This window comes from Spea bombifrons, chromosome 2 (genome assembly GCF_027358695.1).
Source record: "Spea bombifrons isolate aSpeBom1 chromosome 2, aSpeBom1.2.pri, whole genome shotgun sequence".
NCBI lineage: Eukaryota > Metazoa > Chordata > Amphibia > Anura > Pelobatidae > Spea > Spea bombifrons.
In genome coordinates, this window is record NC_071088.1 from 107,551,947 (window position 1) to 107,570,217 (window position 18,271).

At 39.1% G+C, this 18,271-nt stretch overlaps 1 protein-coding gene across 1 annotated transcript in view; it reads right to left on the reverse strand.

Moving 5' to 3' along the window:
• The window catches only part of VWA8 (von Willebrand factor A domain containing 8), a 115,588-nt gene that overhangs the window by 24,214 nt on the left and 73,103 nt on the right, over window positions 1-18,271 (reverse strand). The window contains exon 38 of the mRNA XM_053455473.1: window positions 15,750-15,954. Within this exon, the coding sequence (XP_053311448.1) occupies window positions 15,750-15,954 (205 nt within the window). The remainder of the gene's footprint in view (window positions 1-15,749; window positions 15,955-18,271) is intronic.

The window sequence follows — 18,271 nt, forward strand, 5'->3', positions numbered from 1 at the left end:
CTCGCACGCCAAGCATATATCCTCGCGGGCCAAGCAGATATCCTCGCGGGCCAAGCAGATATCCTCGCGGGTCAAGCAGCTATCCTCGCGGGCCAAGCAGATATCCTCGCGGGTCAAGCAGCTATCCTCGCGGGCCAAGCAGATATCCTCGCGGGTCAAGCAGCTATCCTCGCGGGCCAAGCAGATATCCTCGCGGGCCAAGCAGATATCCTCGCGGGCCAAGCAGATATCCCCGCGGGCCAAGCAGATATCCCCGCGGGCCAAGCAGATATCCCCGCGGGCCAAGCAGATATCCCCGCGGGCCAAGCAGATATCCCCGTGGGACAAGCAGATATCCCCGCGGGACAAGCAGATATCCCCGCGGGACAAGCAGATATCCCCGCGGGACAAGCAGATATCCCCGCGGGACAAGCAGATATCCTCGCGGGACAAGCAGATATCCTCGCGGGACAAGCAGATATCCTCGCGGGACAAGCAGATATCCTCGCGGGACAAGCAGATATCCTCGCAGGCCTAGCTACAGTCATGCTGAGCCTGGGATCTGGCTTGACACAGCTCAGTTTGTGCTGCGCCAACGTCTATCTCACCTACCCCTAAAGCACAATGGTGCGTAAATGCAAAGAAACTGGAGCAATATGGTAAAATAAGTACGGTAACTACAGCAACCAATGCAATATATTGGATGAATATAGAATATTGTAGCAGAATTGCTACTGATATCTAAGCTCTGTTGAGTTCCTCAAAAATTCACATGCATTAGGAAATATTTGGAAACCATTTGATGAAGTAACCTCTCAAGATATACCATGTTTCGTATGTGAGTGAATATTTAGAACATCAAAGTACCACATAGACAGCTATAAATGCTTCATAAAGTAATGATACATTGTTTTGATTAATAGAATAAGTACCATTCGTCTCAAAGTATCTCATTTCATTTGGTTCCTGGGCTGGATTTTATAAGTGAAAGTAAAATTAGTCCTTGGTAGATTCTCATAAAGAATATGCAATTGCCCAAGACAGTTTTACTAGAAGAGGGGCATAATTCAGCCGTTCTTTCAATGAAATAAAAGTCTGACCTTTGCCAGTCTTATCCCTAAATCAAGGATTCCTGCTGCCACTAATAGCCAATTCACAGCTGGGCCATAGAACCACAGACAACCTTTGTTCAGCTCTGTGTTCTCTGGCTCATAAAACGGAAAAAGAAAGTTTGAATGAGTGCACACTATTTCCATTAATCCATTATTTCTATGCTCCCAGCTGCTTTACTCCAAATCTGTTGTGTAACTAAATTTAAGGGAAATTATCAAACTATTCTGTTAACAGCGCTTTGCACAGCACTGCAGAATACGATGCGGCTCTATAAATGAATAATGTAAAGATTACGCATTATCTACAGTTAATTGCTATACAATTTATTGTATAGCAATTGTTTGATGGAATGATTACGTGCCACAGTGCTTCCATGTTTTTTGCTTTCCATCACCTGAGGTGGGAGTGAGGGTCAATGGTTCCACTGATCAATATGAAGTCAATATTTTGATGAATTAAACAAAACTTTGGTTTACATTCTAGCATGTTGGAATCATGCTGAGAGTGCCCTGCATAGCTAGGTTGGTATACTTACCAAGACATGGAACCACATTCTGTTTTATCATCAATTTAAGTACTAAATTGCAGCCAATGGAACTTGTTAAGAAGACATTGGTAGCTAACCCTAACCAGGATACTGAAGTGAGATGAGTACTCTAAGCAACTCTATTTTTTTTTATTTATTTATTTCTAGTATCAGGGATATTTTGGTGCAAAATATGGTGGTGGAGGAAGATCTAAGGAGTATGCTTAGTTGCACATGGGGCAAAGCTAGCCCTATTACTGTATTATTATCAGTATAATTTATAAATACCGAGAAATTACCCATCTACTGACAGGTAGCTATGTCAAGCAATGAATGATTAGTGATGCATCTATTCCTCGCTAACAGCCTATGCATTGTTACTAATATTTTTAGAAATGTCTCCACAGCTACCATGTAAGTCAAAGACAACGCAAGCCCCAAAAATCTGTTCATGAAAATTAAAAGATTAATACGTTTTACCAAATATTTAAAAGCATTCTCTTCATCCTTCAAAAACTGTCTAAAATGCACAGCGCCCTTAATTAAGCCTAAACCTGATATATACTGGCCCCCTACTTACAACCCTTTGTAAACTCAATGTACTTCTGTACACCGCTTCAAATACTAGCATTGCTTTTGCTCTTAAAGGGTTAAAATTAAAAGGATGGTATGCGGGTAATTAGCCAGCTAGGCGTCACATAACTTTCAAACCATGAAACTAAAATTTATGATGAAAATGCATTTTTTTAAAAAAAATTGCTCAGCAAACAGGGAAATATTTACATTTTTATGTTTTTTTAATGCGTGCCAAATTTCTTTTAGGCGGCAGGCATATACTAAAAAGCCTAAAAAGTTTATTTATAGCATCTATTAATGCAACTGTCTAGATATATGTGAATCATTCCTTATACTGGCACATTTCACGAAATTGAATTACTTTAATAAGTACATAAAGTAGATGTAAATGAGACCGCTTTTTAGTCCGGCAAATCAAAGCGAAGAAAGATTGGGAATGTGGTAAATCTCCCAGTTTTAGATGAAAGCAGATGACAAACAACATACTCAAACAAATTATTGGGATTTTAGCTTGGCTCAACTTCAATAAACAGACTTAACGCTCTCAAGAAACATACAGTAGCCCTATTAAGTAATCATGCAATATGTCTATGTTTATGAAAGTGAGCATTCCAAGAATTCTCGGTTCTTGACTTGAGAACACATTGGGCAATTCAACTTGAAAAAGAGTGATTTTTCCCATAGCAAAAGTATGTTGAATACAAGTAATTCAGGAGCTCAATTCATTTCTAGCTATCTTTATCTACCAAGACACAAAAATCATTATTGCTAGATTTGTAATAGTGATGTTTTTTACTTATTAATATACAATTTCTTGGCTACATACTTACTTGATATAACAAATACCTCATAGGCAAAGAAGCATTGAATGTAGTCGGTGAAACTAATAATAAAAAGTCAGTCTGATATAAATATAACTTTAAAATTTGTTGCCCTTTTTATATTGGTAGGCAATAAAATCTGACATAGTTATAGTGACTATGGTCAGGGCTGAACCGGGGATCTGAGTCAGCACTAGCACATGAAGACCAGCAGTTGGTAAATGACACACATAGGCGTTTGCAGTGTGCGGACCCTTGAAGCCTCATACTAAAGGACGGGATCTGCTTCATGAACAGCATTGCCTTTACGTGGAAGGTGCCATCAGGCAAGAGCCCACAAGGTGCTTGTTCAGTTTGCCTGATGGCCGGTCCAGCCTGAGCATGGTAAACACATTTAATTATTATTATCAATGCAAAAAAAACTTCTAGGGACAAGTGGGATGAGCAGTCTAAATAAGAGGATGGTCCTCTGAATACAGGCACATCAAGTGACCCTATTGAGGGCAGGCCTGGGAGCAGTCCAAAATTCTTCAAAAAAGCTGGCGCAGCTTGGATTCAAAGTGGCAGGAATGCTGCAAAGTTATGCCACACAATGTCATGTAATCTTACGGTAAAAGTGAAGCTGCTCACACAATGTTTGCAGCTAGAAAGAAGGCTCCAGGCAAGTTAAGGGAGTAAGAGGAGGAGTAAGAGAATGAGCGGGTAAGGGTGTTGGAGGGAGTATGTGTGTATGTATGTATGTATGTATGTGTAAGCATGAACGTGTATGTGGGTTAGCTTGTTAGCGTGTGTTAATGTGAGTTAAGTGTGTGTGTTAACATAAGCATGTATGTGAAGTGTGAGACTCAAACGGCTTAATCTAAATTCCTGGCCTCTTATATTCTTATCTTAGATGTCTGGCACCTTGAACCCTCTTAATCAAATGTAGATAGATATTTATTAACATTGAGTTAGAATAAAGTAACGTTAAATTAATACATTTGGAGGGAAAAAAACTAAATGATTAAAATAAAAAAGATGCATTGGTAACATGTATATCACGTCAAAGGATTCCAATACAATATCTATTTAGTCTGCTATCATTGTAAGTGCCTTGTGACCAGCTCATTCATTGTTTTTTTTTGTCTTGTAATGGACCAAAAACTTCCCATTGTACAATCAGCTGAAAAGAGATAGCTAGGGTATTGTATATATAACTGTTTACATTTCAAGCATGCCAGAATTACTGAGCATGATCAGAAACAGTGAAATACATCAGCTGTCTATACATGGCACTTTGGGCATGCAGATGAGATAACCATACCAACTGGGCTTCTTCAGAATATGATAAACAAGTAAATAGTTAATGAAATGGATCTTTGGTTTTCCTGTTTTTTTAAATACCAGATTTTCAGTAATCTGCCTTGGACTCAGAGCTATTTCCCAACATGCATCAGGTCCATTTTTTGTATGTTTTTAAATAATTCTAGCCTGTTTTACAGCAGAAATCAGCTGAATGGAAGGGACGGTATGCTTTTCTTGTGCCTTACTCTAAGAAGCAGTAGATCAAGTATCTAACTCAATAAATACTTTATTGGTAAAGGCAGGTTACCAATTATCGTTAACAATTTATGCTAAAAATCTTAAAACACAATACCCAGATATGAAGCTTCCGTTTTAAAACAATGGTTTTCAAGTTGTTATCCCTAGAGCAAGAGGACAGCAACATAGATTGAGTCTCCAGTATTTCACATTTGTTTGGATACAGACTTAGGAAAAGCAGTAAGTTAGAGCAGGAGGCATCAACCTGCCTGTTTCAATTATATATACACGTAGAAACCGAAGCATAGGACGGGGTCAGAGGCCATAAACAAGAAAGACTAAAGGGCTGAAAGGTCACCCTAAATTTAGACAGTTTTTTTACAGATGAGACAAAAGAATGGCATGTGTGACAGAAGAATTTGAAGTGTTTAATAAAAGTAAATATAGGGTGACTGCAGAATGACAGGAAGAAAATTTAGGAGAGGTAGTAAGGGAATATATGATCGGTCACATTTATAAATTTCCCTCCTAGAGGCCAGGACCGTTTTCATAGTTTTGCTATAGTTACAGTTAGGTAACGACCTCATAAACCACAAATTATTCAGGAGAAGGTATTCATAGTTTCCTTGTGTAGGGCAAATCTGGCATCATACATACATCATATAACCTTAATGATGATCTCTTCCACAATTTCCCATACGTTTCAAACCTAATTGTAAAGATAATTTAAAAAAAATAATTTTCTTAAAAACCTTCACCCCTTAGTAAATGTATTAGTATGTGTGGTTTCGCATGCATGTTGCTTGCACCTGCAACCCATGTAGGTCACAGTGCTCAAAACATCAAAGGGTCTGGGCACATTCGAAGGGGTTAACATTCATAATTGTGCCAGGAGAGGTAAAAGAAAATAAAATAGAAATGTTTTGTTTTCAGCTACAGCTTTAAGCTATTCCTTACTACGTAGCTGTCTTTCTGAATCCACTTTGCTGCCATTCATCTCTCATGTGTAGCTGGCACTCAAATGGTTAATCGTCAATCAGGAAGATCAATTGTGTAAGAATAAAATGCAGACTTTATTTAACATATTTTAACATGCAGGCAGCAGGAGTACTAATAAATGCTCTGTACAGGTTTTATTCAAGTGTGCGCATAAAACCCCATCCCCATGACTTGTATTTATACACGCAGTGGAACTTAACGTCATTACTGTAAAGAGATATTTTATGTATGGGGTTGGGTCTGATGAGAGACATTTTCAGTGCCAGATTAACAGTCATTATCCAAATTATACATTATCCTTGCAAAGAGAAAGCAAACGTGATGAATGACTTTACCTTAAAAAGCCTTTACTGCACTCAGTCTCCAGATACCTGATCCCAAACTCTATGTAATGGACTCACGTGGTAAGTGCTTTGCAGTTTAAGTTATTGGCCAAAAATACATGGAATGCAGACTTGGAGCCCTCAAGGAGGCACCTCTAAAATGGTTTTACTTAACAGAGCTTCATCTTCTGGAAGTCCATCTTTTTTAGTGCTTTCATTTCAAAACACAACATTTTACCTTTCAAGAATCTCTGGTTGCTGTATCACTTTTCTGCGCCTGGCTGAGCCGGCCTAATTAAAATGTAATAGTAGGATCTCTTAACTGGAGACAGTTATCAGTTAGGACTGGTGTGGTAATATAAGATACTGAAGACAAGTCCAATAAAAGTTGATACCTGTCAGATTAAGCAGCAAGCACTAGTTTTGGTAACTATATTTGGGAGCTATATATTTTTACTTATACACAAAAGAGAGTGGAAAACTCATATAGGTCTCCTTGCAGTTTGCTTAAGAGCAATAGTCTTTTTAGCGGTATTGATGTATTCTGGCTTATTCCTGCCTATGACAACTAGACATAGGCCTAGGGCAGCAGGTTTAGTGGTAGGAAACCCTCTGCCACTGTTCAATGAGCCGGTTACGTGGGAAATCTCTTGTTCCCTCCAAACTTTTTTACACTTTACACTATGGAAAATGGGGGATGAGGCTAGTGGAACCTACAGTGTGCTTAGACTAGACACCTAGGAACATTCCATCATGAATTACTTTGTGTAACGGCATTCAGTGGCTGAACTTGCTTGGTGGTTAAGTTGATACATTTGATTTGTTGAGATATACACAGAAATAAACATTCCTCCCACAAGCACGCCAGAATTCCAATAAAACTCTTTGGTTACTCAATGAAAGTTATGTAGAAACAGTACTTTGCAAAGGTTTTACGCAGGTGTGATAAAATACTGTAAAGAAAGAATGCTTTCAAAAATAGTTGTTAATAATTTTTATAATTTCATAAAATACAAAGTGAACAGAAGAAAAACCTAATCAAATCAACATTTGGTGTTACCACCTTTTGCCTTCAAAATAGCATCAATTCTTCCAGGGACACTTGCACAAAGTCAGGGATTTTGTAGGTATATATGTATGTGTATGGTTATACCAGGGCTCGACAAATCCCAGGTGCCAGGTCGCCATGGCGACAGAGAATTTTGTCCTGGCGCCTAGGTTTTGTCAGCCTCTTACACCCAGAAAAAATTGTGGATGTAAGAGGCTGAGTCACCACACGGGGGCGCTGCTGCTGCTGTCTGCCCAGGAGTCTGGGCAGACAGCACAGCCACTCAGAGCCCGCCCCCGAGCCTGAGATCACTCCCACGCAAAACCAGCAATCGTGTTTTCAGCTGCCACAGGCAGCTTCAGGGAAGGGGGTTGTGTGTTGATTGGGTCCCCACACAATTGTGGGGACCGGACCCAACACCCCCCAGCTGCCTGATCGCTCCATGAGAGCGACAGTGCAGCGTTAACCCCTTCAATGCCACAATTGTGTATGACACATTCGTGGCATTGCAGGGGTTAACATTTGTCCCCACAAGCTTGTGGGGACTAAATATCAATCAATGCTGTGCTACAATGGAACATCAGCATCGAAAGAGTTTAAAAAAAAAATTAAATTAAAAAATTAATAAATAAAAAAACAGCACTGACCTGAAAGTCCAGGGTGCTTCCAGGTCAAGCGCTGTGAGTTTAGTAAGTGGGCTGATGATGATCGGATCACTCCTGACCAAGTGTTAGTTTAAAAAAATCCTGGCTCCTAACTTTTTTACCTGGCGCCTAGATTCACAACAAATTTGTCAAGCCCTGGGTTATACATATAACAAAAAAGAACAAATTCCCAAACTGGCTTAAAACATATTGTTGCTGTAAAGAACAGTGAGAGAGACCATACATGAAATCAAAAACTAATTTACTTGTTATTTCTAATTCCAAATTTAAAAGTAGTACATTCTTCCATGAGACAGAACCAAAACAAAAGTCTCAATAGAGTAGTAGTCACTGACGTGTTTCGTCCACTTTGCTGGACTTAGTCATTGGAGCGTCTGTATTTATTAACAAAAATGTGAGTTACAGTAAGTATGGCAAAACCATGATTATGAGTTGATAATGTCTCAAAATCTTACTGCTGATACTTGGATTTAAGAAAACTGCACAATGATCTGAGATGGAAAAGATGATACAAGTTGAGTTATGGGTGTTCCAGTCAAAGTTTACAATGAGGTAAGTTTTTTGGGGGAGTGAAAAGGTTTTAGTACTTTCTTGGCACCATACAATAGAAAACAATATTTATTCCTGTTCTGAAACTCCACTAGCAAAACATAACTGTTTATTGCTTTTTATTTGGATTATATTAGTGATTTATAGTGACCCCTACAGAATTATGTCAAATTTGGACACCAAATATATCAATAGCAGCCTCCACAAAACGTATTTTTTGTAATTTGGCCAGAAAGCCATTTTGAAACTATTCCGGGGCGATAAGGGAATTAGAAGAACTCTTCTTGCTAATCCACAACAACAGGGCAGACATAAGTTAATGTTAAGAAAAGTTTCTCCGAAGTGATCTGTTTTCAGTAGAACAGTGCCAATTTTGGGGCATTGCCCTGCTTTTGCAGGCTATGGGTATCTTAAGCCAGTTGGGGAGATCCTTTGATCTGAGCTGTGAAATCAATCTTCTACTTGGTCTCCTTGCGATATAGTGAAGGTGTGCACCTGGACATAACCCAGCATTAGGTTTCCTCCTTTAAGCCATGCCCCTCACAAAAGGCTCCAGGTTTCAATATCTGAAACGTTGGAGGGTATTTAAGTATAAAGAACCTAAAAACATATGTCCACATATACCGGTAATATGATAAGGAAGTCCATTATGTGCATTTTAATTTTTGTTGCGGTGTAAACCATGCCTGGAACGGGCATCGGGCCTCCCATCACCTTTACTGCCCGGCTGGCCCCGTCCTTTAGCGTGCCTCCACCATCTGCAAAAGTGCATCAGGGCAGCGTGCACCTTCATGTAGCTGGAAGGCACACATGTCATTCATCAGCGGCTGGCTTGAAAGTTCTTGTGCAGATTTTAATTCCCAGTTCATCCCAGGTATAAATGGTGTCATTGTGTTATTATTTAGCAATGGTCTGTTTGGCTCAATCATTAGCTTGTTGTCACTGAAGGACATGTCTGAAGTTTCGTGTCTAAGCACTTCTCCCTTACTCATCAGTCACTTATTAGGTTTCAGGCAGAATCCACATGGGGTATCAGGGAATAACTGCCAGTTATTTTATAGCTCTGTAAAAGATAAACAGTCCCCTGGCAATATTTAGCTGATCAGAACAATGTGGCTATCAACAACACTGCCTTCTGTTTCCTCAGGTGCAGTACTATATCCCATGGGTTGGCACGTGATCAGCACACTCCGTCACTAAGAACGGTGACATCAGCACATCGGAATGCAGTAGTTATGTCTAAATTAGCTGACTAAATCCCCTAGTAGTACTTGAACTCCATCAATTCAATCTAGAAAAAGAGAAGAATTGGAGGAAGTTCAGGGAGGAATAGAGGCCCATCTGCCTGCAGCTGCTTCATTGTGCTTGATGGAATTTCTATTAAGTACACTTGGCTAAGTATTGTATAGAGTTATGAGAATCACTATAAAAGGTGCATATTAAAACAACTAATAACCTCGCTCTTCATAAAAACCGAGCACCGTCTTCAGGCAGCCACATTCCTCCGTGCCTACACATCCGCGGTACCTTGGTCAATTATATAAAATTACTGTAAATACTTTAATGAAAGCCCCCGAAGGCTGTTCCCCTTTACGAAGGTAATGAGATATAAAGGTCTTTTGTTGTCTGGGCTCCTATAAAAAGTCACGTGACCTTCCTGGTTTCTGATCTCATCACCCCCTATGCAGGAGGGGTCTGTAACAGATACCTGTATTTTACCCCCAAGCTAAAGTTGGTGCTGAAATGGCATTGGCACATTTCAACTATGATTTAATGTTTGATTAGGCAACTGGCATGCTATTATGTTAGAAGAAAAAGATTCCCAAAGCAATGCTGCGAGGGTCTGTGCGCTGCTCACACAATACACCAGGTGCAGTAGTTTGGTCAGTCCGCTGTAAATAATCCGATTACCGTTCATGCCTCTGGTTATTTGGTTGAACAATGTGTTATGTATGATTCATGTAGCGATGATAAAATATCACGGCTGGGACGGCAACTGGTTAGCCGATTGCACATTGTAAATAGATACGTTTATGTTTCCAGGGTTGAAACCTTGTTAATATCTTTGGGACAGAAGCTCAATTAAAATTATGAAAGTGTTAAGATATTTCTGGCAGCAGAGGTATTCTGGAGAGTGAGGAGCTATTGCTCACTTCCCCAGCAGACAAAATAGCATTATTCTTTCAGTTTTACTCTACTTTGCCCGAAGTATTTAACAGGTTCCAATTATTATTATTATTATCCAACTATCTATTGTGACAGCACTGCTTAATACATCTGATTGTTATAGCAATAGTCACTGGAAACAGTGTCATGTCATTTCACCACGTGTATGTTTTGTTCTAAACAGATGATGTCCCAGCTATGGCCTTTTTAACATGGCTACAGGATTCATAACCGCATTATTCAACAAAATCTTTTCCTATGCTTTCACTCTGCAAAAATGAAACTCGGCCACAGTAAAAACCACTAGGACATTCAAAGGCTGACGGCATCTCTTTCTCATCTCTCAAGTTACCGCTGGTGCCTGCCAAAAACATTGGCTTTCTGCTGAAGAAAGACATCCATTCATTTGATAATAACATTAGCTTATCGGTACAAATTAGGATAATTCTACAACATGACAAGGTTCTAAAAGCTGTGAGAAGTAAAGGGGAACCCCCATTGTTTTAATTACTAGTACCCCATTTCAAAATATTGTACTGTTTTCGTTGTTAAAACAATTCTTTATTACATATTAATAATCTTACATATTATAATGTTTTAGACAACCAATTAGCCATTTCTATGTCCAAGATAAAAACATGTCGGACTTTATATCATACTGTCTGAGGTAAACAATAGAATGGCTCAGTCATAATCACCCAGCCTCTGAAATGCTGACAAACGAATGTCTATGGAGGAAATTTTTTAATAGCATTGCCATAATAAATCAGTGGTGTTGGAGAAATTAAACTCACTAAAAATATCACATGATTGACAACAATCACAGTTTGTAAGCACTATATTTAATGTTCCAAAAAAACTTGTATTGCTACAGGACTATCCCATTAAGTCGAAATCAAACACTCTTAACACATTAAAATGACCAAAACAGAAGATCTTTGAACAGAACTCCAAAATATATATATTCACAAAACTAAGGATATCCAGAAACAGAGGGTTTGATGCATAAGGCTACTTTATTATTCATTTCATCATAGCCTTTGCCATGGATGTATTTGTATAAGGCTGCTATCTGGCAAAATGTTCTCAGACTTGCAAGGTCAGGCCCTGTCTGTGTGCCATACAAACAGAAATCCTTTACTGTGATGGCACTGCCAGCTCACGCAGCTCTCATATTTCTATTTACTTTGGTCCTTAACAGACCGGCTATGTACCCATTAATACAGTGGCAGGCAAGCCTGTAAACACTATGATTCTATCATAAGATCAGAGCATGCCAAAAAACTGCAAGGGACTATGTTTAATGATAGCTAATCATGTGATGGAACCAATGCAATTACTTTAAATGACACATATTGGAACAGATAACACACAAAGGATTTCAATCACATTGTTAAGTAAGCAATTTAAATATTGCTGAATACTTTTAGTAAGGGGGGCCCCCATTGTACAGCCCTATGGATTATAACATCATATAAAATATGAATATATAAAAAAAGAGACATAGCTATACTGGTCCAAAAGAACATTGATTAATTATCAAAGTTGCTATAGGGTATTGCTATTGTATAGGGTAGCACAGAAACAGATGGGAAGTCACGTTGGCTTTCCGAACCTAAGAGTCCTAGAGTTTCCAGCGCCCTATGCAAAGGACGTGTTCTCAAAAAAAAAAAAAGACATATTGCCGGTGTATCTGTAGGTGCCCAATAATATTTGCTTTAGCTGTTGATTGCAAGCAATGAAGTAACAGCTGAAAAGCCCTGTTGGTTTATAACTCTCCATCCAGAACAAGGCAAACAAACTGTAAAATCGTCCTTTGGGTGCTATATTGGTCAGTGTTTATTTGCAGATACATAGATACATAGTGTTTGTTTATATATTTTCAAGTCACAATTTAGTTTTCATATGGTTTTTCAGGTAACTCACCAGTGCCATCCTGTGGACAAATTTGTAATTGACAAAGACAGTTCTAAAGTACAAGTAACCAACGCATGTTATAAGTAGTAATCTGAAAACAGGACTGGGGGGGGGGGGCAGCCCTGGAAATAATTGAATACTAGCTCCAGAATAACTGATTACCATCCCCATACTTCATGTCACCATCACTGTGCACACGGCACATTTGTGGGGTCCGCACCCAATATTTTTGATCATAATAGAGACAAACCACAGTATATTAAAAGAACACATTAGTCACAAATAAGACAAACAAGAAAACACATAGTTCTTGATATTACTGTGGCTCGTGACTCGTGTAACGGGTTGGAACCGAGCCTGAATAATGCAAAAAATGTTCATATGAAATTTCACCATATATGGGACACATGTTTACGCACACACATACATACTAATGCTACACACACTAAAACAGACATGTACACATATACAGTCATGCTAAAACACTTATACGGTCATGCTAACATACACTTATACATATACACTCGTACAAACACACTCTTACACATATGCATTCACTCTAACATACACATTTCCGCTGTTGCTAAACTTTCACCATGGGGCGACATTGCTTTGTGTGACCCTGTCGCCTGGACTGGCCTTTTTAATATAACCTTTTTGTTAGGCCAGTCCGCCCCTGTCCGTAAATGTTATATTCTTAAATGACATGACTTGTTTCTTCCATTAACCACAATAAATGTATTGTTAAACCTAAATTTAGGTTAAAAAATGGATTAAAAGTGCTGGATTGTAAAACATCCATCTGAGCAGGAGGTTTTTATTTTTGTTGGAAACAACAAAGGCAGTCAGAGCAGAATTAACCACAGCATAGTCTACTGCTCATAGATCCCAGACCACAGCAAGCATTACATAAACACATAGAATTTGATGACATATAAGATCCATTGAAGGCATATACTATATGCCCCCTGGATAAATTATGAGTATGGGTGGGCCCTGAGCTGGTACCATGCTAGAAGCCCAGAGGACTCTTAATCACATTCTGCACGCATTTCTTTTCGCCCCAAAGTTTACTTTGATCCCAGTAAAATTGTAAAGAAGTGATATCACAGGAATTGTAACAGGTAAGAACCAAATAATGAAAACGTAAGCAAAATCTTCTAGGACTGGTTTCCCAGAGATTATTCCACCCACTCTTCATGGGACGTGAGGGGAGCACAGGTAGGTGGCACAGGATTGTCCTCAAGTTGGCATGGAGTATAAAGTTGGGATCCAAGGCTGCGGTTTCATCCCTAGAGTATGAGGACCCCAGAAACACTTGACTTTTGCAGGACGCACACAAACTGGTTAACTGCTATTTATACACAGGACCACTATTGTGGGGTATGGCTGCAGTGTTTATGGGGCCAGTCCTCTTGATACTGCTGCACCGACTATACTGTTAGCTATTTTTGCCAATGCTCTGTTTGCTGCAACCCCGTGTGCAAGGGCCGAGTAACCAACAATAAATACATAATAAACCACACTGAAGTCCTGCAGGCCCACAAAACAATGCAGCACTAGAAGTGGGACATAAAAGGAGAGGGAAGAAGAAGAAACTGGCACAAGGGGGAACACGGACTAGGCTGTGGGGTGGACACTGGAATATGAGACTGGACCTGCGGCACATAAGAATGGACACTAGGACAGAAGGTTGAACATGAGAATGAACACAGAGGGCAGAGAACAGGACAAAAAAAACACACGATTGGACATGGGGCATGAGTTGATGGAGAAGGAAAGGGAAAAAGTGTCACTTGGAAAACGGGAAAAGAGGTATGAATGACAGGAAAATGGCCACTGGTGGATGGTTGGGAAATAGGTATAGTGTCACAATCTGGACACAAAGCAAAACTATGAGGTGCAAGGACCATTAATGAATCCCGGGTCCTGACATCACCATTATAGGAGTCTGGTTTTCAGTGATGGGTGCATCGCAATGACCTACAGCATTACGAATGCCATAGACTTAAAGGGGATCTGATTCTTACAGGTATATACAACCTACTTATTATATTTCTTTGTTCATCTTAAGTAATAAGTAATATTGTAATTTATATTCTATGCTGTGTGTGAGAGCTGCTATTTTGTTCTTGTATCACATGCTTTAAACTAGTGCTTCCCGTTAAGATGTTTGCGGTACTTCCTTTAAAGTAGAACTACACGGTGGTAAACCGTCTTTAGTGCTACAGCTTCTTGTACAATCTGAAACAATCCGCACAACTTTTAGTAAAGGATTATAGGAAATGAAGGAAACATTGCAAGCAAGGTCCTGGCTATGCTTTTGATGGATGGCACCGCTGAGAAATGTAAGCTTTAAAAGACTTAACAAAGAGCATTAGAAATGTAATAATAACAAAAAAGGGTTTTGGTACTGGGTTAAATGATGTATTTTTTTATTTTTTTTTTTTTATCTACGATCTGATATTTTCCTATGGTTGTCACTGTAATTCCTTTGTTATTATTATTTCTTCTATATAACACAGGAATGAGGTAACCTTTTAAAGTGTTACCTCATATAACGCATTCTAACAATGCACAGTGTCTTCTTATAATAATCATCTCTTACAAAAAAACATACAAAGTCAAGTATAGTTAATTATGTTTACCTGAGAACTTCCTATACTACACATTCAGGCTTCTTTCTTATACCTCTGCTCTATGCCTCATCAAATAAAAAAATCAATAATGTATTTCCACTTTGCAACCCAAAAATAGGTTTCCAAATATAACACCCTCCTCTGTCCTCCTCTCTCCCCTATCAACTTCTATGATCGAGACCTTGCTTATGTCCAGAAGAGGGCGCTCTGCTTTTACTAATTCACCGTTATAGGACAGAAAGTGGCATCGAAGCCATGCTACTTGGCTATGTACAGAAATAAGTCCTATCACACCATCAAAACTTAATACGCATTTGTTTGTATATTAAAAAATAAAAACCCTGTGCATCTCCCCATTGCCATTGCAGGGTATCCGGATTTATATCCAGTGTTGCCTCTAGAACCAACCAAAAGCTAGAAGCAAGGTCCTATTTCTCTTTCTGTACCAGTATATCTTAATGTAATTGTCAATTTTGATGTTATTGTTATTTTCACTCTACCCTAATCATAACAGCTCTACAAAAATAGTAATTTCACGATAATACATTCACATTTCAGACACTAGATGGTGAAATTGTTTTTGGTATCTCCAATTTCTAGTGATGCAAAACAGCTTGGTCCTAATCCAGGCCACAACATCAGTGCATCCTCTCTAATGCAAGCTTAAGCAGAACATTTCACCATGCAGTAAATACTTATTTCAATCTGCTCCACGAAGACGTTGTGTATGCTACTGCTTGCAGAAGGTGGTGATACTCATATGTAGAGGCCCATAGGCAACCACAAAGTTCAATTGTTAGTTCACTAAATCTCTTAAGTGTTCTCTGAACATTATTTTAGAAGGAAATTCTAGTGAACTTACAGTAAATGTGTAGAGTTAAATATGGTATTAACCTTCGGACCTTACCTGCATAGGGCGGCCATCGTCTTTTCCAATCATGTTCTTCCACTCAAGCAATGAACGCTGAATGCTGTCTAGTCCAGTTTCCCACAACCGGACAGAACCTCCCACATCAACAGTAACAACACCTTTGCTTCCCAGTGACGCAAGCAGAATATCAGTGTCTGATATTTTGGACAGCCAGGATGTGTATGGAGACACGGATGTTGGTCTACAATAAACAGAATTGTAACGTTTAAGTAGTACTGTCAGGTGTACAGCTTTTAAAAACATTTACTGAATTGCTTGGCCTGTTTTTCAGTGAAACCGCAGAAAGTTAAGTGCAGAGTTAAGATCTAGGTCATGCAAACTGACAAACCCCCCAAATTAATCTTATGGACCCTTTGTTCTCGGATCTCATCTGTTTTGGATATGAGTGTGCCACAGTGCTTTACAGCCCTAAAGATCAAAATAATGTGTAGAAAAAAGGCAGGGAATGGCTTTATAAAGTAAACTATGTCAATAAAATGAATCTGCCTTTTAGCTACTGTACTCGGGTACATAAATAGCTATCAATAAGTCACAGAGTCATATAAAAAGTCTTGTCAAAGCCTCACCTGTATCCACACCCCCTAAACAAGTGTACATCTCTGGCCACATGAAATCTGCACTAGTCTGCCCATATTTTTAATACATAAACACAATTGCTTAGTGTACTGAACTGCAAAATGCCATTCTGCGAGTGGTTCATTCGTATACTTTAAATTTAATTTGATGCCTATAAGAGATTCATATTATTAAATGGAGCATAAAAACCTACCGTACACTAAACCTGTAGCTGCTGCGTTAAGACATTTTAGTTTTATATCTCCTTTCTTTCTTATTAGGGACTTACGGTTACCCTTGGCATATGCTTGCATGAACCCATCGTATGTTACATGTTAAAGATTTAGAGGGGTTATAAAGAGCAATTCTGGTACAAAATGCTAAATGTCGTATAATCACAAACATTCCAGTGGTTGCAATGGGGATTCACGGCTTTTTTTCTGTATAATTTCCAGTATACGGCCTGTCTCGGCATAGTGTTTCTATCAAACTCACTAAGCAGTGTTGCTTAGCCCTCCAGCTTAATGAGCTACTAAAATAAACCAAAACGGAGCATGAATACATCTTTAATTATAGCAGCTTCCATCTCTTGCTGGCTACAAATATATTGCCAAACACATATATAAAAGTCTCTCTCCATTCATTGGATTTTTAAGGGAATGATGAGCAAGAGACTTGTTGTGTTTCCTACTTTTGCCTGTTTAAACTTGTGCAAACATTTTTAGGGCATATACCCTGAGGGCAGATGTTCCAGATTTTTTATTACATATACTTCGCCCTTCAGTATTTGAGTTCCATAGAGAAAAGATGAATCCATATACAAACGACATGATTTGATGTCCCTCTTCACACAATATGATATGACAGTGACCATTTGCTGCAGGGTGTTAATCAAAAAAAGAACACTTATAAGACACTGTCAAGTGTTTCACTCAGGGGAAGATGATGTTCAGACACGGATATTTAGGTCAACAACAACAAAAAAGCCAATTAGGCTGTCCGCTGACAGAGTAACTTATCCTCTGAGCAATATACCAAGAGGATGTAGAAGCTCATTATACTCATAGAAAGCAGATAATAACCATTCACCTATATATAGGATTTGGTGATAATCTTTAGGTGTAAGAGACACTTGCACTAGAGGCGAGACATTGCTAGGCTTATGCAAGATCCAGGGCTGGACCCCATTCTTTAACTAAACTTTAACAATCTTTCCTGTACATACACAATGGCAAACAATATATAACTGCCTCCTAAATACAAACATTTACTCATCCCAAAGTGCCATGTCCTTATGGACCCTGGACTACAGACATGTAATCTTCTGCACAGAAGATGCATTTTGCACGGAGATAGGCCTGCTTCTAGGGGCCAGGTAAATTCTTCACACCAAACTCCTTCATCCATGTCTTTATGCTTTGTGCACTGGGGTCAGTCATGCTGGAATAGAAAAGCGCCTTCTCCAGACTGTCCCCACAAAATGGGAAGCATAGCATTGTCCACAATGTCTTGATATGCTGAAGGAGATATACCAAGACATTTTGTACAATGCTATGCTTCCAACTTAGAAATCCCCTGAATTCGCTCCTCTGGATATATTAGACAGGGTTTAGGTAGTGAACAAGATATACAGAGACAGGGTGCAGATTGTGAATAGATATACAGAAGGAGTTATACAGGATTGCTGTGTCTGAGGTTATAGGGCCTGTAGCTGCAGCTCCGCAGGACTAATTAGCAACCACTAGGGATACAACTATGCCTTGTTCAGATGCAGGTAATGAGGGACAAATTGCCTTTTTTCATGTGATTAACCCGCATTGATCTCTATTTTAGTTGAATCTTAATAAAGGTTATGTTTTATCAGATAGGGTTCTGTCTTTTCAAAGAATTTATCAGCCAATAGAGTTTTAAGCACCCAGTAATCCTATCTCGTCTCTGTCATT